This window comes from Lutra lutra, chromosome 16 (genome assembly GCF_902655055.1).
Source record: "Lutra lutra chromosome 16, mLutLut1.2, whole genome shotgun sequence".
Lineage (NCBI taxonomy): Eukaryota > Metazoa > Chordata > Mammalia > Carnivora > Mustelidae > Lutra > Lutra lutra.
In genome coordinates this window covers 60556525-60579720 of record NC_062293.1, presented here as the reverse complement: position 1 = coordinate 60579720, position 23196 = coordinate 60556525, and the positions used below count along the sequence as shown (strand labels likewise).

The 23196-nt window shown below is 60.0% G+C and overlaps 1 protein-coding gene across 8 annotated transcripts in view; it reads left to right on the top strand.

The window, feature by feature from the left end:
- The window catches only part of PITPNM3 (PITPNM family member 3), a 62494-nt gene that overhangs the window by 18442 nt on the left and 20856 nt on the right, over positions 1-23196 (top strand). For all 8 annotated transcript variants that reach the window (XM_047707550.1, XM_047707551.1, XM_047707553.1 and 5 more), the window contains exons 3-6: positions 3941-4048; positions 12130-12177; positions 20843-20919; positions 21238-21473. In XM_047707550.1, coding sequence (XP_047563506.1) covers positions 3941-4048; positions 12130-12177; positions 20843-20919; positions 21238-21473 — 469 coding nt within the window. The remainder of the gene's footprint in view (positions 1-3940; positions 4049-12129; positions 12178-20842; positions 20920-21237; positions 21474-23196) is intronic.

The window sequence follows — 23196 nt, the reverse complement described above, 5'->3', positions numbered from 1 at the left end:
GGAAATGTGGGGGCTGCAGACCAGTCTGGAGGTTGGGGTGCAGAGTGAGGGCAAAGCCAGGGGCGCCGGGAGGGGCCATGGCTCAACCCCATGTCAGAGCTGGGGGCCTGCAAGGTCTTTGAGTTCAACACTGCTACCCCAATCTCCAGGCTGGGACACTGAGGCCAGAGGACTGGGAAGCTTGCTCAGGGTCGCTCAAGGTCACTCAAGGAGTCGGGCAGAGCAGGGGCTAGAATCTGCCCACCCGTCCCCTCTTTCAGTGTTTACTGAGTACCTGCATGTCGGGGAGCGGGCGCTGCCCTCGCGTAGGGCACACGGGGCGCATGGGCACTCTCCCAGCCCTGCAGAGCCTGCTGGTCGGTGGTGGTGGGCAGGAAGACAGCGGAGAGCAGGTGAGCCCCACTGACAGCTGCCGAAAATAAAATAAGGGAAAACACAACCAAGACCACGGTGTGAGGCTGCCACAAGCCCATGGAAACCATAGCACGGTGCTGCCATGAGCCCACGGGGAGCCACGGCGCAACTTTGTCTGGGCTTCCTGTGGGTGCACAGCCTCAGGCGGGAGGGAAGGTAGTGGACAGTGCAAGCCACCTGGACAGAGATTGGGCCGGTGACTGGCCCGTGTCTGACCCCAGGCAAGTCTCTGGGGCCCATCATGTTGCACATGGCAGGGGTGGGGTTATTTGTCTCAGGGATGAGTGGGACGCTGTGCCGTGGCGGGGGTGGGGGGCAAAGGGGCCTCACAGAATCAAACCACAGGGGAACTCCTGACCCCTGTCATCTCATTACGGCCGAGAGAGGAGGAGTGGGTGCCACGGAGCTGCCCCGAGGTGTCCAAGATGGGGTGTGTGGGGACCCCATGATGGCCGTGGAGGGGGCAGGCTGGACCACAGTACATAGTGCCGGGGAAGGTGTGCAGTTCTGAACCCAGAGGCCCCAGGGCAGGGCTCTCCTCGGTCCTGAGAGATCAGTGTTTGATGCAGGGGTAACAAGGGTGGTGTTGGGCCAGTGACCATTGAAGGGGACACGCCCTCGGCTCTGTGGGCTCAAGGTGGAGCCTTGCTGTGCAGAACAAGGAGTCTCGCTGCTCTGAGATCCTGCGGCCCCGGGGTGGGAGGATGCGGAGGCCGTGACTAAAAGGTGAGGACCCAGCTCGCATCAGGGTTTCCGAGTCCATCCAGGGTCTGGGCTGGGCAGGGACGGGGGCTCCATGGGAGAGAAGTCGGTGCAAAAACCTTCCTCCGGAGTCTCTGGGGGCGACGGTCAGCATGCGGGGCACAGCCTCCAGCCGAAATGCAGAATCAGTAACCAGAGCACGCGTCCAGCCAGCGCTTCGTGGCCTCCGTAGGCCCTGCCGAGAGGCACGTACCACAGCGAAGGGACCCAGAAAGACCGAGCGGGCCACAGGCTCCAGGAGTGCACGTGTGTGCGTGTCCTCTCGGGGAGGAACTCGCTGTTGCCAGAGTAAACCCCCCAGGCTGAGAGCTGAGAGTGGGCAGAGGGGAGACCCAGGGAGGGGAGAGTGCGGGCGAGGGGCGGCTGGGGGCAGCGTGCAGAAGAAGCTGTAGAAGGTTCCTGAAAGCAGAGTGGGGGGGGGTGGGCGGCTCCCCAGGACTAAACCGGGGTGTTGAGAGAGATCCAGTGGGAGAGGAAGAACAGTAAGAGCCCAGTGGGGACAGGGAGGTCCTGAGCCCAGAGAGCCGGGCAGCAGGAGCCAAGCACGTGGCCAGAGCGAGGCCTGCCCTGGTGGTGGGGGACAGTGTGGCAGGGACTGCTACAGCCTGAGAGGAGTGGGCTGGCCTGGAGGGGCGCGGGTGAGAATGGAGCTGCGTGGGGCGGGCCGACCACAAGCACAGGGATGTGGCGCGAGTCTGTGAGGACACTGCACTTGTTGGAAAGGGAGACCGAGGGGCTGTGGGCCAGGAGAGGAGGGGCCTCTGCTGAGCCCCGGGAGTCCCTGGGGCGCTGACCACCTCAAACACACACACCCCATGGGGCTCTGTGCTGTCATCTTCACGGGCGGTTCTCCAGACCCACACCTGCCCTGTGGTCGTCATGCCCACGGACACCTTGCCTTCCTGACGTCATCTAACCTCAGGGCAGCCCCTGACGCCACGATGTGATTTCATAGTGAGAAATACTGAGGTTTGTAAACACACGTTACCGTTCGAGGTCCGAGAGCCTGCAGATGGTGCACCCAAGGTTGAAGAGAGCCCGTCGAACCCCAGAGCGAGCTTTTAACCCCTTGGCGGTCCTGCTCCCCCAAGGGTTGTACCCCCTGACATCTTCTGACCACACATGGGCCCCTGGAGCTTCGAAGGTGCAGGGCATCCTTTCCTGTCCTCGGGACGGCTTGCTGGGAAGGGCTGTCGAACCAGAGCCCCGCGGAAGAGACATGAGGACAGGAACAGCTGGGGGACACCTGGGGCAGAGTGTGGACTGGAATCTGGCTGGGGTGTGCCCAGAACACGGCGCTGCATGCCAGTGTAGACGTGTGACTGCGGGGAGTACACCATCCGTGGGGAGCGGTCAGGGTGTATGTGTGGCGCCTGGCTGGGGGGCTGGGCAGCCGACGCACGGTGTCCAGACCAGGCCATCCGGATTGGAGGGCTCTTGGAATGGTGCACCTGGGTTCAAATCCCGGTTCTGGCTGGTGGCCTCTGGCAAGGTCCTGAATTGCTCTGTGCTAAGTTTTCCTTGTCTATAAAATGGAAATGATGCCGATCGTTACCTTTTTAGATGTGTCACGAGGGCAGAGTAAGGGGATGTCTGTGAAGTGCATGTGACCATCTCCGTGCAGAGCCGGCATCCGGTGACGTGGGTGAATCCCTCCAGGTGAACTCTGGAGGCAGGAGCAGGAGTCCCAGCGGGAGGTGGGGTCGGGGAGCCCCGGCACGGTCAGGACCCTGGACAGTTCTCCATGCTCTGTCTTGGCAGCCATGTGGGTCCTGTCCCCTGCTCCCCAGGCCCACACCTGCCCTGTGGTGTTCTCCACACCCACACCCGTGGGATTCTCCTTGTGGACCCGCTAACCCTGTGAAAGGGGGCTTGGCGCCCTTGGCAGGAAGGCTCGTCCCTTTGACAGCTGGGCCAGCGGACGCCTGTGGGATCGGTCTGGAGGACACGCCCTGCTCTGGGACGGGGCCTGCACCAGACGGATGTGCAGCTGACATGGGACTCGGGGACCGGCGCTCAGTGTGGTTGGGGAACATGGCCCCACTGACTCCTTTGATGCCATCCCCAAGCCCTTCTGGGGAAGAGCCGGGATAGAGACGGGGTTGAGGGGGGTGTCGGAGAGGACGGAGGCATTACTGGGTTCACAAGTGTGATGTGAGAGCCAAGGGGTTGATACAGATCAAGGCCTGCTCGGAGCCCGATGTCTCCTGCCCTCCCAGGTACAGCGGAGCTGGTCCTGCCCCCCTCAGACCCCAAATGCCGGTGGCAGTACCTCTCACGTGGGGGAAGACCGTACTATCTTTATCAACCAGCAACCCATGCTCTGAGAGCTTTGCCCCATTGCCTCGTTGAACCCTCATGGCAGCTCTGTGTGTTGGGGGGACTTGCACCCATTTTTCTGATGGGAGAACTGAGGCTCGGAGAAGCCAAGTAACCTACCCAAGGAAAAACTGAGCAAGGGGCATGGCTTTCCTCTTCCTTGCAAGCACGTTTCCTTTCAGGAAATACCGCTCTTGGTGGCGGGAACAGAGACACAGATGGGGCTTTCAGCCTCCCTCATGACTGTCCCCTCGTCCCTTACTTTGCTGCAGCCTGTGGGGGCCCCGTAGGGTGCAGCAGCCATGCCTGCCCGCAGCGGAAGCTTCCGGGAAGTGTCGTAGCTGTCCACGAGCACAGACCCCTCCAGTAGCGGAAGTCTGCCTCCGCAGGTAGGTCACCTGGACGCAGCCCACGTGCTCACGCCCGCCTCTGCTTCTGCCCACAGAGGAGGTGGCCGAAGGGAAGAGTGCCCTCCTCATCGGGATGAGCCAGTGGAACTCCAACGACCTGGCGGAGCAGATGGAGACCATGGTGAAGCTGGGCGAGCGTCCGGGTGAGGCTCTGCTTCTGGGGCCGGGGCGTGTGCACATGTGTGCCGCAGGGGCCGGGGCGCGAGCAACGGCGGCGAGAGCTCTGGTCTCTCCGGGCACCTCCCCGAATGCTGTGGCCACGTGGGGAATCGTGCGGGGCTTTCTGTGCCGGGTGGCTGAGCTTCCTTTGTCCGTGGGATGACCTCCCCCGGGGGCACGCCTTCCTGGGGGCAGGGTCGGGGGCGAGCTCTGGGGTCGGCAGCACAGGTGAACCCGGGGCGGCGGGTCGAGAGCCTCTGGGAAGGACCTGGAAGGGGAGCAGGCCGGGCCGCACCTGCTGCGGGCCAAGTGGTTGAGGACAGAGTGTGCAGCTGGGTTGGCCACGGGCTTTTCATGGAGGTGTCCATCAGCAGAATAGCCCATTCTCCCAGGCGTCCTGCCCATTTGGCCGTTTCACATCCCTGAGAGTTTGCTGAGCACCTACTGCATACAAGCGTTTGGCAGATGGAACCCTGGGGCCCACCTGGGGCCACTGCTTGTGACTGTGATGCAGGACAAGACAAGATGTAAGGGTTCAAGCTTGGGTGGAGGGTCGCTGGGCACCGGGGAGAGAGGGGGCAGGGAACGTTCCCGAGGACGGAGCTACAGAGCCAGGCTTCGAAGGGTGGGTGGAGCAGGTCACTTAGTGGGAAGGCTGTGTCATCAGAGCCTGGGTTGGATGAAGGCCTCTCAGGAAGCAGGGCCAGATCTAGAACCACCTGGGGTCAAGGGGGCTGGCCTCTGGGCGTGTTGTCCCCAGGCTAGTCCTTCCTGTCCCCCCTCCCCTGGCCCAGAGAGCACCTCTTCCTCATTTCCCGGCCCTGTCATTCCTCACACATGCACAGGCTGGGCCAGGCCGTCCCCTCAGTAGGTGTTCTGTGAGATGGTCCCAGCCCAGCCTGAGAGGACGGCCTCTTGGTGGCAGCCGGCTCGGTGCTGGTGTCTTGACCGGAACCACTTCCCTCGCGCCCATCCCCCGCACCCTGGGCTTGGGGCACTCACCATGCCAAAGCTGTGCTGTGAGACGGATGCACCAGGGACGGATTGGTGTTCTTCCTACAGATGGCGCACCCCAGGCTTACAGATGCTGTGTTTTGCCCGAGGGCCTGGGAGCTGGTGCGGCACCTCGCTCTGTCCCTCTCCCTTGTATCCTCATTGCCAGCTGGATGGAGGTGGGCTTTGGGGCCTCTGCAGAGTAGTCAGGTCTTAAAGAAACAGCCTGGGTTACTGGCCCGTTCCCAGGAAGGGCAGGCTCCAGTCTGGTCCCCAGAGCCTATCCAGAGGCAACGCCCCAGTTGTCACAGCCGTGTGTTTGCAGACGGACCCTTGGCCTGCCCTTGCCTTCACCCCGAAGCCTGGAGGGGCCCAGAAGGGGTCCCAGGTTCCAGCTGCTTCCCGGGACAGTGCTCAGTCACTATAAGACAAGCCCAGCCTTGTACTCAAGGCCCATCTGGCCAACCTCTTCCCATCCCCACCCCCCTGACTCAGCCTGTGCGAGCTGGGAGGGACAGGAGCAGCAGCCAGGGCTGGGGGGGCTGGGCGGACAGGGGAGGGAGAGCCTCAGGCGCTCTCCGTGGTCTGGGCATGAACTTGGCTCTGTGGGCAGGCAAACTCTGGGTACCTTTGGCACCTCCCTTTCTTCGTGGGCAGAGCGGGGCTAGTGCCGGTGTTGGGGGAGCTTAAGTGAGTCAGGACTTGCCAAGTGCATTCCGTACCGGGTCATCACGCTTCGGGGACAGGTGCGTTCCGGCAAGCACCTGACGGGCTCGCTGGGAGGGGTACGCTGGGTCAGAGCCACGATGCTGATGCTGTTTCCTCCCTGTGGGCAGGGGGAAGCAGGGGGTGCAGGGGAGGGTGAGGAGGGGAAACCACTGTGTCTGCAGCCCCGGGGACTCAGGGTGTGACTCATTCACAGAGCAGAACACACGCATTCATCTCATCGGCCGCCCATCTATTCGCCACAACACGGGCCGCTCCTGCGCTCGGTGAGGGCACAGCCCCCTGGAGCCGAGGAGGAGCAGAGGTCCTGGCTACAGTCACCATGCAGGAGGGCACTGAGGCCCAGGCATGACTCTGGGCAGCAGAAGCCCCGAGGACGAATCAGGAGAAGGCTGCCCCGGAGACCAGCCTGGGCGGTCGCCACCGCCCTCCATGATGACCTCATGTCCGTCTCCAGCCGCGACTTCTTCTCTGGGCTACAGACTCAGCTGTGGGCTAGCTGCCTGCGTGTTAGCTCTGCCTGGATGCCTGAAGCCGTTTCGTGCTCCTGAGTTCCTGACGGCCTGTGAGGTGTGACGTATACCACATACACACGTGCACATACGCAGACAACATATGATGTGTACAACATGACACAGTGTATACTAGGTACGCATGTGCAGCATGTAATGGGACATGACAGGCACTCTGTACACACAAAACGCGCAACACAGAGTACAATGTATCGGGTCTCTATACGGCACTTGTTTAAGTTACTATATGGCACGTTGTATATGTTACGTTGTATACGACTGCATATTGATGTGCACATAGGCGCATGCACACGCATGTTTTCTTTATATTATTTTTCAGGGGTTTCTTTCTCTGTTTCCCCTTCCACACTTACCTTAGAGACGTTCCAGACCTGGGTCTCCCCTTGCCTGTCCTGTTCCTATTTCTTGGTCCTTGCTGGGCTCTGGAGATGTTCCTCGCTCCAACCCCATCGGTAGCTCCCCGGTTCTGTCTTCTCTAGCCATCGCCCTTCCTCTGCTCAGCTCTTCTAGGGTTTTTTTTTGCTTTTGTTTTTTGTTTTTGGGGGGCTTTTTTGCTTTTTTCTTTTTCTTTCTTTCTTTCTTTTTTTTAACAATCATCTTTTCATTTTCGTGCACTGTGGTTTTTTTCCGTAACAACCTGGTATTTTTCCGTGGGTGCCACAGACTCATTCTGTGCTCTGCAAGGTTTCTTTCTTCCTGTTCTTTGATATGTCAGAGTCCCCTGGTGGGTTAGAAGTGGATGGAAATAGACCACACGCACTTCAGTGTGGGCTAATTAACCAAAGATCCCTCAGTGAGATTATGACATGGAACGGGAGCAAGCTTGAGTCCAGTGATCTCAGGAAGCACAGTGCTGTCATTAACATTGTCCAAGGAAGGTAGGTCCTGCCAAGTTCTTTTACAAACTGAGGCACAATTCACATACCATATCACCCACCCTTGTAAAGTGCACAATTCTGCGCTTTCTGTACAGTTTGTACGTTCATGACCCTAAGTAGCCACCACTACCTAGTTCCCAAACATCTCATCGGCCCAAGAAGAAATCCCATACCTACCAGCAGCCACTCCCCATTTTTCTTTCCTCAAAACCCTGGGATTTGGTATGCATGGACTCCAACAGTATGTGGCCTTTTGTATTTGCTGTCTGCCTTGGCATCGTGATTCTGAGACTCAGCCCTGCTGTGGCATGAACCAGAACGTCATTCCATTTTACGGCTGAATGATAGTCCCACATTCGGTTCATCCATTCATCAGCTGGTGGACATTCAGGTGGTTTCCTCCTTTTTACTGTTATAAGTAATTCTACTGTAAGTATTCAAATACGGGTTTTTGTGGGGACACTCCCGGGACTGGGAGTGCCAGGCTGCCCCATGTTCCCTTCCTACCAGTGTTGTACCAGAGTTCAGACAATCCACATTCTTGTCAGCACTTGTCTTTGTCTGTTGTTCGATTATAGCTGCGCCAGTGGGTACGACGTGGCGTATGATTATGGATTGGATTTGCATTTCCCTAATGACCGATGATGATGAACATATGTTTATGTGCTTTTTGGTCATTGTTTATCTTCTTTGAAGAAAGTCTATTCAAATCCTTTGCCCATTTAAAATCAGATTGTTTTTCTCTTGTTGAGTTATAAGTGTTCTTTATATATTGTGGATACTAGACCCTTATCAGTTATATGATTTACAGATACTTTCTTCCATGCTGTGGGTGTCTTTTCACTTTCTTGATAATACCCTTTAGAGTGCAAATTTTTAACAGTCAGATGAAACCCATTTTATGTACTTTCACTTTTATTATTTCTGTGTTTGAGGCCATATCTAAGAAACCATCAACTAATACAAAGTCATGAAGATTTACCCTTAAGACTCTTATAGTTTTAGCTCTTCCACTTAGGTCTGATTCACTTTGAGTTCATTTTTATATAGAGTGTGAGGTAGGGGTTCAACTTTATTGTTTTGCTGGTGGGTTACCAGTGGTACTGGAACCATTTATTGGAAAGACAATTCTTGAATTGTCTTGGCATCCTTGTCAAAAGTCAGTTGATCAGAAACATAGGGATTTACATTTGGGCTCTCAGTTCTATTCCGCTGATACGTGTGTATCCTTAGGCCTGCACCACATCATCTTGATAACTGTGCCTTTGTAGTTAGTTTGAAATCAGGATCCATGTGCTTTGCTCTCTTTTGCAAGTTTTTTTTTTTTTTTTTTTGCTATTCTGTATTCCTTGTATTTCCATGTGAATTTTGGAATCGGCTTCTCAATTTCTGCAAAAAACCCAGCTGGGATTTTAATAGGGGTTGTGTTGAATCTGTAGATCAATTTGGGGTGTATCATCATTTCAACATTTTCAGTCTTCCAATCCATGAACATGGGATGTCTTTCTGTTCATTTAGGTCTTCTTTAATTTCTTTCAGGACATTTTGTAATTTTCAGGGTACAAGTTTTGCACTTGTTTTGCTAAATTTATTCCAAAGTATTTTATTCTTTTTGGTGCTATTGTAACTGGATTATTTTCTTCATTTCATTCATAGATTATTTGCAGGTATATAGAAATGCAATTGATTTTTGTATATAATCTTGTATCCTGCAACTTTGCTGAAATCATTTATTAGGTTTATTTTGGGGTGAGGATTCTTTAGGATTTTCTATATGCAAGATCATGTCATCTCCAAACAGGTAGTTTTACTTCTTCCTTTCCAGCCTGGATGCATTTTATTTCCCTTTCTTGCCTGTATTCCCTGGCTAGATTCTCCAGTGTAATACTGAATAGCAATGGTGGGAGCTGGCATTTGTCTTGTTCCCGATCATTGGTGGAGTTTTCAGTCTTCTGCTGTTAAATATAATGTTAGCTGGGCTTTACCTGTAGTTGTCATTTGCTTGGTCGAGGCAGTTCCCTTCTATTCTGGGTTAGATCAGGGCTTTTCTCATGAAAGGGTGTTGTGTTTTGCCAAGTGCTTCTTCTGCCTCTATTGAGATGATCCTATGGGTTTTGTCCTGTTTTGTTACTGTGATTGACTTTCATGTACTGAACAGCCCTGTGTCCCTGAGCCCTGTGTCCCACTCAGTCCTTGCCATGTTGCTATCTTTTATGTTCAGAGTCTGCATATGTCTTTCTGAATAATTTATACTAACAGTCTGTGAGCTCTCACTTAAGGGGCTGCTTACAGTCTTGTTTTAGGGACAAACTGAGTGTCATCAGGCCACATTCTTATTGTCAGGAGGGAAGCAGGCACCGCCCAGGTGTCCCGACCACCTTCTCTGCCTTCCCTTTCCCAGAGAGCTGTTTTATTTACTCCATGATTCCTCCCAAACTCTGGCTTATGTCCTATGTCTAATAATGTGGTTCTCAAAGAGTGTTCCCTGGACCCATAGCATCAGCATTACTTGGACACCTGTCAGAGATGTGAATTTTGGAGCTCCCTCCCAGACTCACTGAATCTGTGTTTTAAGTGTCCTTTAGATCCTGGTGGTGATGGCTGGACTCTGAGGTCCTGCTAACTGGCCAAGGGGTCTGCAGATCCATTTTCCTGGGCTCACCTCCCTCCATCACTGAGTTTGGTGTCTTGCTTACATGCTGTTGGTCTTCCTGTGATACTGGGTGACACTGTGTACCCGACTCCGTAGTCGGACCCCCACCCCCACCCCCAGCCTGTCGCTGGCTGCCGGGATGTGTCTGTTTATTGCAAACAGCTGTGCTCTGATTATTGGGGAGGGTAGCACATGCTGCTGGATGACATGAGCTTCTGGTTTATTCTTCTTGGTATTTTTAGCTTCCCAGGGTGTCCTGTTCTCAGACACTCAGCCCTTCCCACACCTGAGAGCAGATGCCTCTGCTCGGTCAGTACAGGCAGGTGTTGGGAGGAGGACCGGCAGGCCCAGGTGGTTGCAAAAGCTTCTTTTGCTCCTGGGTTTTCCATCGAGGAGCCTGCTCTCCCCCGAGCTGCCCCTCCTTTGGCCACAGCCTTCCTTCCTCTGCAGGATGCAAATTATGTCTTCCCCTCTCCTTGTTGGCAGTACAGCTGCGTGACCTTGGTGGTCCTACGTAGCTCCACACTGAGGGTCTCTCACTTGATTTTATGCTCTGCTGTTGCCATCTTCAAACTCTTAGTACTTCTGAACACAGTCCCCACCTTTTCTTTGTGCACGGGCTCTCACATGCCATCACCAGCCCTGCCTCCCCCAACCCGTTCCCTCTGCTGTCCACCTCTCAGGGGTGCTTGACAGTGTCCGCTCTGCCAAGGACACCCCCTTCTTATTTTATAGTACTGCTAAAGACCAATTCCTAGGAAATTATTTGGTGTCATTTTGGGGCGGGAGAAAAAGCCTAGGTCCTGTTGTGAGTTTACCATCTCCATTCAGCTCTACTGTGCTGTAAACCCAGGATTTCCTTCCGCAGGGAGGCTGGCACGGGGATTTTCGTTGTCTGAGGAGTGAAGGGTAAATGCCCCAGCCAGGCACGGAGGTCCTCCCTCTTACAGTTGTCGTCATCTGGGGACCGTGAGCTCACTATCGCTGTAGGAATCAGACAGCCGTGGACGGCTCGACCAGGGAGCCACGCTCTTACCTGTGCAAGAAAGGAGTGTGGCCTGAGACGGTGAGACCGACTCAGAGACAGCATCCCTCGGTGGAGGGCATGGGGGCGGGAGAGGACACAGCAGGTGCCCAGGGGCTGCTTTCCGGAGAGGCTGGCTTGCCAGGCTCAGACCACGAGGAAGGGGAGCCATTGCGGGCCCTCGAGCTGAGAGCGGTCTGGGCAGAGCATGCATCCTGGGGTGAGTCTGGTAATAGGAGGCAGAGAGCTCAGGGGACAATGGCAGCATGCCCCATGGGGCGTGCAGGCGGGGGCCCACCCATCCCTGCCCGTGCACGGACTGGGGCTTCCCCTCCTGAGGGTATATGATTTTAAGGAAGTCATTGAAAAAAGTCATTGCACAGAGAGCTTCAACGCCGGCGGTGTCAGCTGCGGCTGTGAGTACGGTGCTGGGGTGTGCGACTTCCCTCCAGCACCGTCCTTTTCAAGTCGGCTGTGGTCTGTCCCCTCCGCAGAATGCTCTTCCCGCGGCCTTGGGGGGGATGTTCGCGGGTGTCGTCACTTGGCTAGGGATCGTTTATGTGCAAACGAAAGTGTATTTTGTACGTGGCTGTCGTCTCCGATGCCTTCCGGAGCCCGCTGGCCGCGAGGGGTTCATCTGACTTTCAGGACTGCGGAGAGTGGTTTCTCTGGGGTGTGGGGGTGAACTCTGTCGTCCACGGAACTTGGCCGGAGTCTGCCCATGGGGGCATGCGCGGCTGAGAAGCAGCATGCCAGGCACAGGGACAGCGGTGGACAGCACAGACGCCCCTTCCACTGTGGGGCAGACCCCACGGGACTCGGTCCCCGACTGTGTGAGGATGGGGGTGGGGAGGGCCAGCCGTCCCTCCAGCTGGGGGCGAAGGGGGTGCCTTGGCCGAGGCAGGACTTGGGGAGGGGGCAGTCCCAGGATGGTCACTGCGGTGGCCCAGGGCATCCAGAGCTAATGCAGGGGGGAGGCAGGAGCGGACGTGGGTGTGGAGCTAGGAGAGGACCTGTGGCGGTCTGCACGCTGCCAAGTGTCCCCAGAGAGGGCAGCGTCCTGTGAGCAGCTGCCCTGGACGGAGGGAGGAGAGGAAGCCAGGCCTCGCGTTCCCCGGCTCTGCGCACTGTGGGGCATGAAGGGGGAGACCTCTGCCTACGCCAGCTCTGGGAGGGGGTGGGCAGGAGCCCCATGTGGCCTCCCAGCGCCCAGCACCATGGTGGGGAGTCTGCTCATGTGTCTTCTCTCTCCCTACAGGAGATGCGAGCGCCCCATGCACTTCCAGCGCCCTCCAGGAGAAGCAGCGTGAGTTAAGCCCGACTCCCCCGAGGCTTGTCTCCCGCCTGGGTGGGTCCAGCCTCCTTGGGCCTGGGGCCCCTCCCTGCCCTGTGGCCTGAGCCTGGGGTCCCGAGTTCCCACGTGTGGGCAGCGCGGGGGCCGGTGGGCCAGGAGGCTAAGCCCGGCACGGCAGATGGGACCCTGCAAAGCCTTGTGGGTCATTTGCCTATGGTCAGAGAGGACAGGAACGGGGTGCAAAGCCTTGGAGCCTCAGAGACGAGGTCCTTCGGGTGACACAGACGCGGACATGCCATCTGCCTCCCCCACTCCCCAGAGGCTGTGAGTGCAGAGCCCGCCCCTAGTCGTCCTGGACCTGCACATCTGTCTGGTGGACCTTCTCCAGGTTTCCTGCAGGGCCCGCCCCAGGGACGCTTGGCAGAGTGTCTGCAGTCAACCCTGTGACCTGAAGATATCCTCTGAGCCATGTCTGCTGCTGGCGGGGTTGGGTTTCTCAAGAGGCTGGGGTCAGGGAGGGTCAAGATGGCAGTTGGGTCTCCGAACCCCCTTCTTCTCTCTCCTGCTGTTTGGGTCTGTGGTTGCTCCTTTGAGGGTTAAGCCCACGCTGCGCCCTCTCCCGCCCCCCGGGCTGGTCCATCCCTCAGCGGCAGGAAGGTGTCTGCATTCCCACGGCTCAGGACCAGCATGGAAGGGGTTCTCTGCACCTGGGGGCAGCTGTTGGACAAGGCTGTCAGGGGCTGGGGAGGGGCCAGGCTCCTCTGACAGGGGCACCCCAAAGCCTCAGGCTGAGTGCACAGGGCTCAGCATGAGTGGGGTGGCGTCTGGATGAGCTCCCAGAGTTCAGCCTGCAGAGGAGGCTGAGTGAAGACCCAGGGGGACCAGGACCTTCACGTTTCCCAAGAGGAAGGGCCACAAGGAAGCGCCCAGTTCTGTCCCGGGGCAGACAGAGCGTGGGGGGCGCACAGCCCTGGGGCTGGATGGAGTGATGGGGTGCATGGCCCTGGACTGAGTGCAGGGGTGCACGGCCCCAGGGGGCGGACAGAGCGCAGGGGCACTCAGCCGAGAGCCCGGGTATGTTTTCCACTGGAAAGGAGGCAGTAGCTTAGGAGCAGCCACTGAGAAACGTGGGGGTATCTGCATCCATCCTGGGGGCATTTGGGGCAGGGGAGGGTTGGCTTGTGTGTGAAGGAGGGGTTTGGACCATGAGAGCAGGTGTTTGCAGGTGGAAGGCTCGTTCGTCTCTGGGAATTAGCTAGCCCTGCACGGGGCGTCTCCCCCGGCCAGTCTGGGCCCCCAAGATGTCAGACCTCCCATCGCTAGGGGGGCGGGGTGTGGCTCCGTCCCCCAGCAAGGGAGGCATGACCTGCCTCAGAGGGAGAGCCGTGGGGTTGACCCCCCGTCCGCCGCTTCTGGACTGGGCCGGAAAAAACATGCGTTTACGTGAAGGCGAAGTTCCTTGTGTTCTGTTTTCAAACTGCGGGTGTAGGTTTCCGTCCGCATTCTGTGCTGAAGGCTGTCCTGTGGGTCTGGGCCTTCAGGATCTTCTCCGGGGACGTGCGGCTATGTGGTTGTGGGGCCGGGGCGGGTCCAGCTCCAGCCCTGGGTCGGCGAGGACCACAGCCTGGAGTGCCTACGGGGAAGGCGGCCGTGGCAGGGCCGCGGCCCCTGCTGGGCCGTGCTGTTCACGGAGCTGGGTGCATCTTGGCTTCAGCGAGATGACAGTGGTCGTCTGTGCTGCTCTGCCAGCTCCGATTCCGAGTGGGCGGAGTGTGAGTCCCCGACGTGGGTGCCATGCTTTGCAATCTGGGGCCTTCCTCCCCGTGCAGGGTCTTCTCCAGTATTTCCCGTCGCTGTTTGCACCCGCGCCAGAAGCAGCAGCGGGCTGTGTCCTGACTGCGCTCGGCTCTATGGGCTCATCACCTGTGGAGCCTGTGTGGCCTGAAAGGGACAAAGAGGGTAGGGGTGTCAGCACCCACCCCATGTGTGGGGCCTGACCTCACATCCCCTGCTGGGGCCCGGGAGCCAGAGGAGCAGCTCAGATGCCTGGATCACCACCAAGGGTCCCCTCCAGTGTCTCTACAGCTGCCCCCCACCCCCGGCCCACCATGCCTGGAGACCCTGCCTGCAGTTGTGCCCCAGCCCCGCTGTGCCTGGAGCCCCCTGCCCGCAGCTCCGCTGGTAACTGGTGTCTTTTCCTGGCTGGTGTGGGCAGCGTGCTGAGCACAGCTGCAGACGGGCTATATTTAGCTGCTTTAATGAGCTCGGGGTGGCAGACGGCGCCCTGAGGAGCTTTCCTCTTGCGTGTGTGCTGCACGATACTCATGTGCGTATTGGCGTGCGTGTGAGTGCGCCCGTGCGTTCCTCCACATGAGGACACGCGTGTGTCTGCACACGTCTGTGTGGTGTCTGTGCTTTGCTAGGACGTTCTCAGCTTCTGATGCTGACGGGGCTCCAAAGCGGGAACAAAATACTTGTCTGCTCACTTGTTTGAGAAACATTTCCTGAGCACCTCGTTGGTGCCAGCCCCCAGACGGTCTGTGTGGGGGAAACGGAGCGTAAACAAACCCTGTCCTGGCCTTGAAGGCCCTCCCAGCTGGGGAGGGAGGAGATACCGGGTCAAGTAATCAGAAAACCTGAAGTGCGGGGACTAGTTTCCAAAGAGAGAGCCCGGTGTTTCTGGGAGGAGGACGGCAAGGACGGACGCCCCCGGGGGCAGGACCACAGAGGCTTTGAGGAAATATTTGGACACAGCCGCGTGAAGAAGACGCAGGGCTTGGGGAGCAGAATGTGCAAAGCCCCTGTGATGAGAGGAAGAAGGTTTGAAAACCATTGTATGGCCCAGTGCTTGAGGTCAGAGGGGAGATGTGCAGAGGGGAGGCTGTTGTGGGATCGTGGCACTGGGATTTTATGGGGCCCGTGACTTGGTCAGGGCTCCAGTGGAGAAGGACGGCTGCGTGGACGTGGAGCTGGAGTGGGAACCCGTGAAAGGACTGCATTCGCAGGTTCAGCGAAACCTGGGGGCATGGGACCAGGCAGGTGCCCACATGTGGGAGCCCCAGCCCGGTGGTCCCATCTGTCCCTCGGTGCAGCCCCTGGCCAGTGGTCTGGGGCCCCCAGAGCTCCCCCAGCCCTGAGGACACCCCTCATTGGTCTCAGCCTGGGGTGAGAATCTCTCTTCAGCCGGAGAGAATCTGTTTCCTCAAATCCTTTTCTCCCGGGAACAAAAGAGCTTCTGGAAACAAAACCGGGAAGCACTGCCACAGTCCTCCCCGGAGGCCAGGAAACCCAAGCAGGGAGAACATAGAAACCAGCATCTCCCAGAAGAAGTCCACCCACTCCACGGGGTTGAGAAAATTCCCACTTTTAATCTGATGTCTGAGTGGGCAGTGCCTGCTGATGGTCTGAACTCTGGAAGGACGCCGGTGAGGCACGCTGCTCGCCGCGGCGGCGACTGGCCATGTTCCCTGCACACGATCGTCTCCATAAATATGCACAGACGGGAGCCCGCCGCATGCTCGTCCTGTCCCTGCTCCTCGCGGGTGAGCACGTAGCGGGATTATCTTCGCCCCCCCGTGCGTTTGGGGGTGCGCCGGCCGCAGGAAGGGGTCCTGTCTCCCTGTGGCGTCGCCCGTTTCACCGGCTCCCCCCACGCGCGGCACAGGTTGCTGTCTCTGTAGCGTGACCCCACGGCCATGGCTAGCGTCCTGTGCGCGCCTGTCTGTGCGAGGCTCGGTCCCAGGGCGGGGTGGGGGACGCTCTGTGTCTCCAGGGACGCGGCCAAACTGCCCTCTGCAGACACCAGCCGTGGATGAGGAGGGGCTGCCTCCCCACACCCTGGGCCATGCGGCAGTGCTGATCTGGGAGAGGGGGGAGGAGGCCTTCTGGAGTGATCTCCGTGGCCGTCCCTCCAGTGGGTGCCTGCGCACAGGAGCCGTGGCCCGTCCTTTCTCTGGAAGCAGCAGGGGTTAGTGTGCGGGCGTGCGCGGGTGGGCGCGCTGCTGTTTCCCTGCATCTCTGTGCCCGCTCCCCAGTAGGGCCCGGCAGGCTCAGTGGCGGTTGCTCACCCTTCCCTCCCCCAGGCTCACTCCATGGGGCGGCGGTCAGGCCTCTGTGTGGGCCAGCGCCTCTGGGGGAGGCTGACCGGCCCACAGGGGTGAGCCTCCTTAGCTGATGAACCCAGGCTGACAGGGCTGGGCCACGACCTTGAAGGGCCAAGGCTGTCACAGCAGGGACCTCGGGTCCATCTAGCCCACTGTGCCTGGGGTGCCTGCCCGGCGTCCACCCACCCGGCGTCCACTCACAGCACTTGCTCCTACAGTCCCTCCTCCTGGCCAGCACAGGTCCCTCCAGGATGGCCATGAACCCTCCAGAAACCACCTCCCTCGGTGGCTGGGCTCTGCCGTCCCTCCGTGACCCACATGCAGACCCCGAGCATTTGCAGGCCACCGCGTCCCCTCAAGCCTGCTCTTCCCAGGCAGGGGCCCCCGTCCCGCAGCTTTCCTCCCTGGTTCCTGGGCTCCACCTGAGCCCCCGGATTGGCCCGAGCTTCGGGAACGCACCGTCCTCGCTCTGAGGCACTAGAGCTTGCAGCTGCAAGGCCGTGTGGGCGCCCCCGCCCAGCCAAGGCCCGTGTCACATGACCCCAGGGCCCTTGAGGTCCTCGGGCTCCCGGGTGCCATGTGTGGGCCCCAGCCAGGGGAGCAGGAGGCTGCCGTGATGTCCAGCTGGTTTTGGGACCCAAATGCAGGGTTTTGATTCACGGGCCGTGTTTCATGGTCACCGTCAGCCCCGCAGGCCTTTCTTCCCCTTTGCACGCCCCCGGGGTCCCTTGCCAGCCCGCCAGCTCCCAAGGGCCGGCCGGTCGCTCTGCTGCGTGTGTGGTGTGTGTGTGCGGTTGGGCAGGGCTGGCAGCTGGTTCACGATCCTTGTTGTAAGGGACACACGCTCACGCTTGCAATAGCTGTACACTAAAGGAAGTCCGGGCTCACGGGAGGAAAATGAGAAAATCACCCGGTGTCCCCCCTATCCAAGCAAAACCACGCTGACAGGGATGCAGCCAGGGGCCTCCATCCCTCGTGGTCCCTGCGGCTGGCGGCAGGAGAGAGGGACACGGACCCCTCCACTGAGCCGGGTGACGCTCTGCTGAGTGTGCTGAGCGCGTGGGCGCTGACCTTGGCTTCTGTCTCAGGAGCACTGTGGAACTTGGGTAATTAGAAGGGTGATGACAATTTGGGCCTCTCCAAGGTTGTGAGTAAGCAAATATAGCCTCCCCCTCCAGCTGGCAGCTGGAGCCATGGGGGAGCTGGGTAGGCCAGCAGGGGTGCTGGGCGTGGGCGCTGAGGTCACAAGACACGGTCACAGAAACAGCCGTGGGCTCTCCCCACCCTGGGCCTGGGCATCACAGGGACCCTGCCTGAATAGGGCCCCCCGGCGTAAGCAAAGCCTCGGGAAGAACCACGCAGCCCTCCCATTAGGTCCTGGGCTCCCCGCCTCCCGGGACCCCGGAGGCTCTGGGGAAGCCTGTGAAGGGGGAGGACCCATGAGGCCCAGGCTGAGAACTTGCCATGCTTCCCTGACACCAGCGCCCCTAGGGGCCTTCCAGGAGATGTGCGTCCTAGTAGACGCTGCTTCCCTAGACGGGATTTCTCCCCCGGGGCTGACGAGCACAGCACGGAGAGGTCTCCCAGGCTGCACGCCCCCCGGGGTCTTTGCAGTGAACTTTCACAAAAACCTGGCTGCCGATGCTCCCTGCTCTTGGGGACCACCAGTCTGATGCAGAAATGGTCGACTAACCTCACGGCAATGAGCCAGGCCAGCTGAGCACAGCGTGAGATGACCATCTCTGCCTAAGTAGACCTGAGACGGCTTTCCAGAGGCTGGGATGGTTAAGCAGGGTTTTGCGGTATAGGTAGGAGTTCACTGGTGTGCCGGGGGAGGAAGGCAGAGAGCTCAGCCTGAGCGAGGCAGGAAGGAGCGAAGCTGCCAGGTCTGGTGGCCGGAACCCGTGTCCTCAGTTACTCTGCAGGGACTGTCTGCTTCTCAGAGAGCAGAAGGCTTGTGGGCCAGGCACAGGCTGGGGGGCCTCGAGGCTGCCTTTCTGCGTGTCTGCAGAGGCCTCTGCTGAGGCTGGAGACGCATGTCCCCAGGGGGCCCCTCCAGGCCTGGTAGCCGGCCGGATCTAGATCTGCGGGCGGGCGAGGCCTCCCCTCCTCCCTCCCCCAGAGCCAAAGCTCTCTGGCTTTTGCACACTGAAAGGAAGCCAGACTCTTGCTGTTGGTGGGGGAAGGCGCAGGGTGCCCAGGGTCCTGCCAGGCCCGTTCCCGCCGAGCCCTGAGCTGCCTCAGTGTCATCCGTGGCCAGGATGCGGCGTCAGCTCACTGCTGGAGCGTGGCGCGGGGCCAAGGTGGCTGTACTCGGGCCGACAGAGGATGTGGGAGCCTGGGGCCCGTGGGCTCAGCGAGAGCGCAGGAGCCAGCCTCGCTCATGGAGGGCACGGTGCCCGGGAGACGGCGGGACCCTCGTGTCTTCCCTGCGGCGTATTTATAGGCTCGTGATGGTAATTTGTAGCAGCCACCGCGCGGGAGCCTGCAGCCGCACTGGAGGCCAGCAGCCGGCCCAGCAAGGGTGCGGGGGGCCATCAGAGCTCTGGTAGGTTTGGGGTCAGGGCTGTGCGTGCTGAGGCAGCCACGGCCCTGCCGGCCTCTGGCCCCAGCTCAGGGACCCCTGAGCCTCCCTGGCATGTCCTCTAAATGCACGACTGACACGGACAGAGACTTAGCATGTGGCCAGCCCCACTCTGAGCCCCGTGAATGTCTGAGCGCCTCTGTGCTGGGCTCCTACTTCAGGAGCCTGCCGTCCCCATGCCCCAGAAGAGAAAACCGAGTCCTGCTCTCAAGCCACTGAGAGCAAGACTTGGACTCGGGCACTGGCTACAAACCAGGTCCCACCCAGCCTCGGAAGTTGTGGTCTCTGGGCCACTGCCAGCCCGGCAGCCACACACACCACGGAACTGGCCGCTTTGCTGTGGGGAGGAGGTCCGTGCTGGGCAGCCTGCCGCTTTGTGGTTTGCATGAGCGTCTCCTCTCCTGTGGACAGAGTGTGGTGTCACCTTCCTGGGGAGGACAGAGCACCACCAGGCATCGTCCTCAGTCGGGTGTGGGGCTTGTGTACAGAGTCGCATGGCTGATTCGTGGTGAGGTCGGGGGCATGTGACCCAGGAGGGGTGAGCCTCGGTTCTCTTGTCTGAACAGGGGGCTCACACCCAGAGAACCAAAGCTCAGGGCTGTCGTGGGGAGGAGGGGACAGCGCGCACGGGGACGTAGTAAGTGCTCTGCCAAGACCAGGCCAGCAACCCGGCTGTTGTACTGGGAGCCTGTCCTGGGGTCGGGGACGGGGGTCCACGGGCCGTTATGGGGACGGTCACGTGGCTGGAAGGAGTTGGAGGAAGCGCAGGCTGAGCCTCCCTCACTGCCCCCTCCGGGCCAGCCCCTCTGTCATCGAGAAACCCACTCCCACCCATCTGGGCAGCAGCCCCCAGCTCGTAAAGCAGCTACCCTGAGACCAGGAGCATGTCCATAAGGACCGGGGAGTTCAGAAACGCACTTGCCTGCCAGGAAGGGCTTCTTATTGGGTGCCCTTGGCGGAGTACCCTGGGGCCACTGGGAGACCCGACTCTGACCCTAGGTCCGGCTCCCCCCTTCCCTGCCACGGGCTTGCCCGCAGAGCCCCTGGAAGGTCCTCCCCTCGTGGCTCCTCGAAGGTGTGGCGGGCTTGGGGTGGGGGTGAGTTCCCTGTCACTGAAGGCACATGAGGGGTTCATCATCTAGCCGTGTGGTGCGGCCACACAGAGAAAGTGGAATCCTTCCCGCAGGGAGAAGGGAGAGGAAGCAAGACCTGCGTGACAGGCGGCCCCAGGCGGGCAGCGAGGGGGCAGGTGAACGTCTGGCGGCGTCTCCCTCCACCCCAGACTCCGGTGCAATGACGTTTGGGAATGCAGGGTTCAGACCGCACAGACTTCTCTGTCAGGGCCCGAGGGCAAATATTCCAGGCCTTGTGGGCTCGAAAGACTCGCTGAGGCCCCTTTGTGAATGGCCATGGACTCCAGCTGTGCCCCTATAAAACTTTATTTGCAAGAGCAGGCGGCAGGCCCGATTTGGTCCATGGCGGCAGCTTGCGGGTCCCAGCGGTAGGGGACGCAGGCTCCGCTAGAGGCCCCAGAGGAAGAGTGGCGGCTGCGGGAGGCGAGGTCGCCCCGGAGCTCCCCAGACCCAGAGGCCGCCCCGCCTCTCTGGGGCTCTGCCTGCCCCGGCCCCCGCTCCCCTAATTCACAGCCTTGCAGTTGGTCTGAGGGCTTCAAGCAGATGCTCAAAAAAACACTCTGAGCAGGGCTCCGGCTTTCAGAGGCGTGTTCGGCCCACATTTGCGTCCCAAGCTGGAAGCAGGAGTCCCCAGAGGACGTTTGTGCCATTGCGGCTGTCGTGCTTCCTGGGACCGCCTTCCCCGGCTCCAGGGACCGGGCGTGCGGTGGCTGCCCCTGCCAGCTTCCCTTGCCTGGGGAGGACGGAAGTTTCTGGTCCTGTTGATCTGGACGCTGTCCCTCCAGCGAGACCCCAGGGAACGCTGCAGCCCCCGCATCGGGAGGCCCGCGGGCGCTGAGTCCTCCGTTCCCCCGCAGGAGAGCTGTATCGGGTCTCCCTGAGAAGACAGAGGTTCCCAGCCCAGGGAAGCATCGAGATCCACGAAGACAATGAGGTGGGCTGGCTTCTGGGGTGTCTGTGCCGCCGCCGGTCAGGAGTCCTGGCTGGGAGACTTCCTCACCCTAGGACTTGCTGTGCACCCCTGGGCAGGTGCTTGTCCTGCTCTGGGCTGCTGGCTCCCATGGGAACAAGAAAGGTCTCGTGGGACCCTCCCCGCCCTGATAACAGGGGCTTGGCCAGCCTGCTGCCCCTGTGCCGCCCTCAGAATGCCCAGGAGGCCCCACCATGTGGGGAGCTGAGACAGGCCAGCCACAGCTGTGTGTGCGACGGTGCATCCCTGCCTCCTGTCTATCCCCACCCATGTCCTTCTCAGGAAGGCTGCCCACAGCGCTCCTGCAAGACGCACGTCCTCCTGCTGGTGTTGCACGGAGGGAGCATCCTGGACACGGGCGTGGGGGACCCGTCCTGCAAGGCGGCCGACATCCATACCTTCGGCTCGGTGCTGGAGAAGGTCATGCGAGCCCACTTCCCAGCGGCCCTGGGCCACATCCTCATCAAGTTCGTGCCCTGCCCTGCTGTGTGCTCCGACGCCTTCTCCCTCGTCTCTAAGTGAGTCTACGTCCTTCCTGCCCTTTCAGAGAGGTGTGGGGGGATCGGTGGGGATGACATGGAGGGGCTCCCCACCCGGGGCACCCCTGGGGGCGTCAGGTCCTGAGCAACCACGGGCACAGGGCTGGGAAGTGGTCAGTGGGAGTCCAGAGCCCTGCACGCTTGCAGCACAAGCTCCTCTGCCGGATCCCCTCGATGCTGCAGACCTGCTCCTGGGGCTCGCTAGACGCCGGTCTCCTGGCCCAGGGGAGGATGCCAAGGCCCCAAGAGGCGAAGCCAGTTCCCCCGGGGGTACCCGGCCCCTGGAGCTGGGAGTCAAACCTGGGCAGCCTCGCTTTTGAGCCACACAGTCAGAGCCCAGTGGGCAGGCGCTGGGCCCCATGGACGCCCGGGGAGGACCCAGGGGACAGCCCTGTCCCAGTGTCCTCATCTGTATGATGTGGACAATCGTGCCCCAAGTTCCTGCTGGAGACCGTGAGGGTCCCGCATGCTGGTGCAGCAGGCAGAGCAAGGGGTCAGCTGTGACCTGGCTTCATCATCCTTGGTGGGGGGGACAGTGCATCCCATGGACTGGGCCAGGTGGGGGACGCTGCAGAGACCCCGGCTGGAGGGGGTGAGGCAGTGCATTTGCTGGGCCTGGGGTCTTCGTCTGGACCTGCCCCTGGTCCCTGGCGGGGAGAGCAGGGTGTGCGGGGCCCACTGTTCCCTCTGAGACACGGGAAAGTCTCCTCTGCCTTCAGGACCCGAGCAACCTCCTTGCTGACCCACCTGTGGTCACGGGACACACAGGGCAGGTCTCCGTTCACGCTGGAAGGAGGGACAGCTTGAGTCAGTAGTTCCCTGACCCGACGTGATTCTTGCCAAATGCAGGGCCCCGGGGCTCAGCCCTGGGGCCCCATGGTCAGGAGGGGAGGAGCCCTGGACTCTGCCTGTGGCACAGCTGCCCTGGGCACCTGCTCTGCAGTGGGACTTGGGAAATAGGTTCTTCCCCGCTCTAGCCGTCAGGAGCTACCGTGTCCCCGGTAATCGATCTCGGGACCCCGGGCCCTCGCCCGCCAAATGGCTGACCTCCAGAACTGGGTCAGCCAGCCCTGGCCCGATCACCGGGAAGATGGATGGCCTGACCGCTCGAGGGGAGGGTGGGGACAGCCTCACTCCCCAGGCGGCTCCTCGCCGGGCCGTCCATCACGCCAGGCACTGCCGGGAAGGAGCTCTTACTCGGCTAATTAAAATCTCTCGGGGAACAATTGAGGCCTGTTTCCTCTAATTTGTGTTCTTTGGAGATGAGGAATGGCTGTGAGGCCAGCCTTGCCCTTCACGAGGGCTCTGCCACCTGCTCAGGAAACCCTGAGCCCGGTCGCCTGTCCTGCTTCCTGTGCAGTCCCCAGTGGGTTTGTCAGCCTGAGCTCGGGCCGTGGGCAGAGGGCTAGTCCTCTGCCCAGTGAGGCCTGACGTGCCAGGGGACAGAGGCGGGCCGGGTGGGGGTGTGGGCTGGGGTGGGCGCTGGGTGCTGGTCCCAGGGGGTCTGAGCCATGCACAGATGGAGGGACTCGCTGGAGGGGAAGCAGGGAAACGAAGGTGCTGGACTGTCCACTGGCCGTGGAGATGCTGTAGGGCAGGGTTTCTTAGTCCTTTCTGGGATCCCGCCTTTCACAAGGGCCACAAAGGCTCTGACCCTCTCCTGAGAAGGATGGACATAGATCACGTGTGCAGCTGTGTGCCC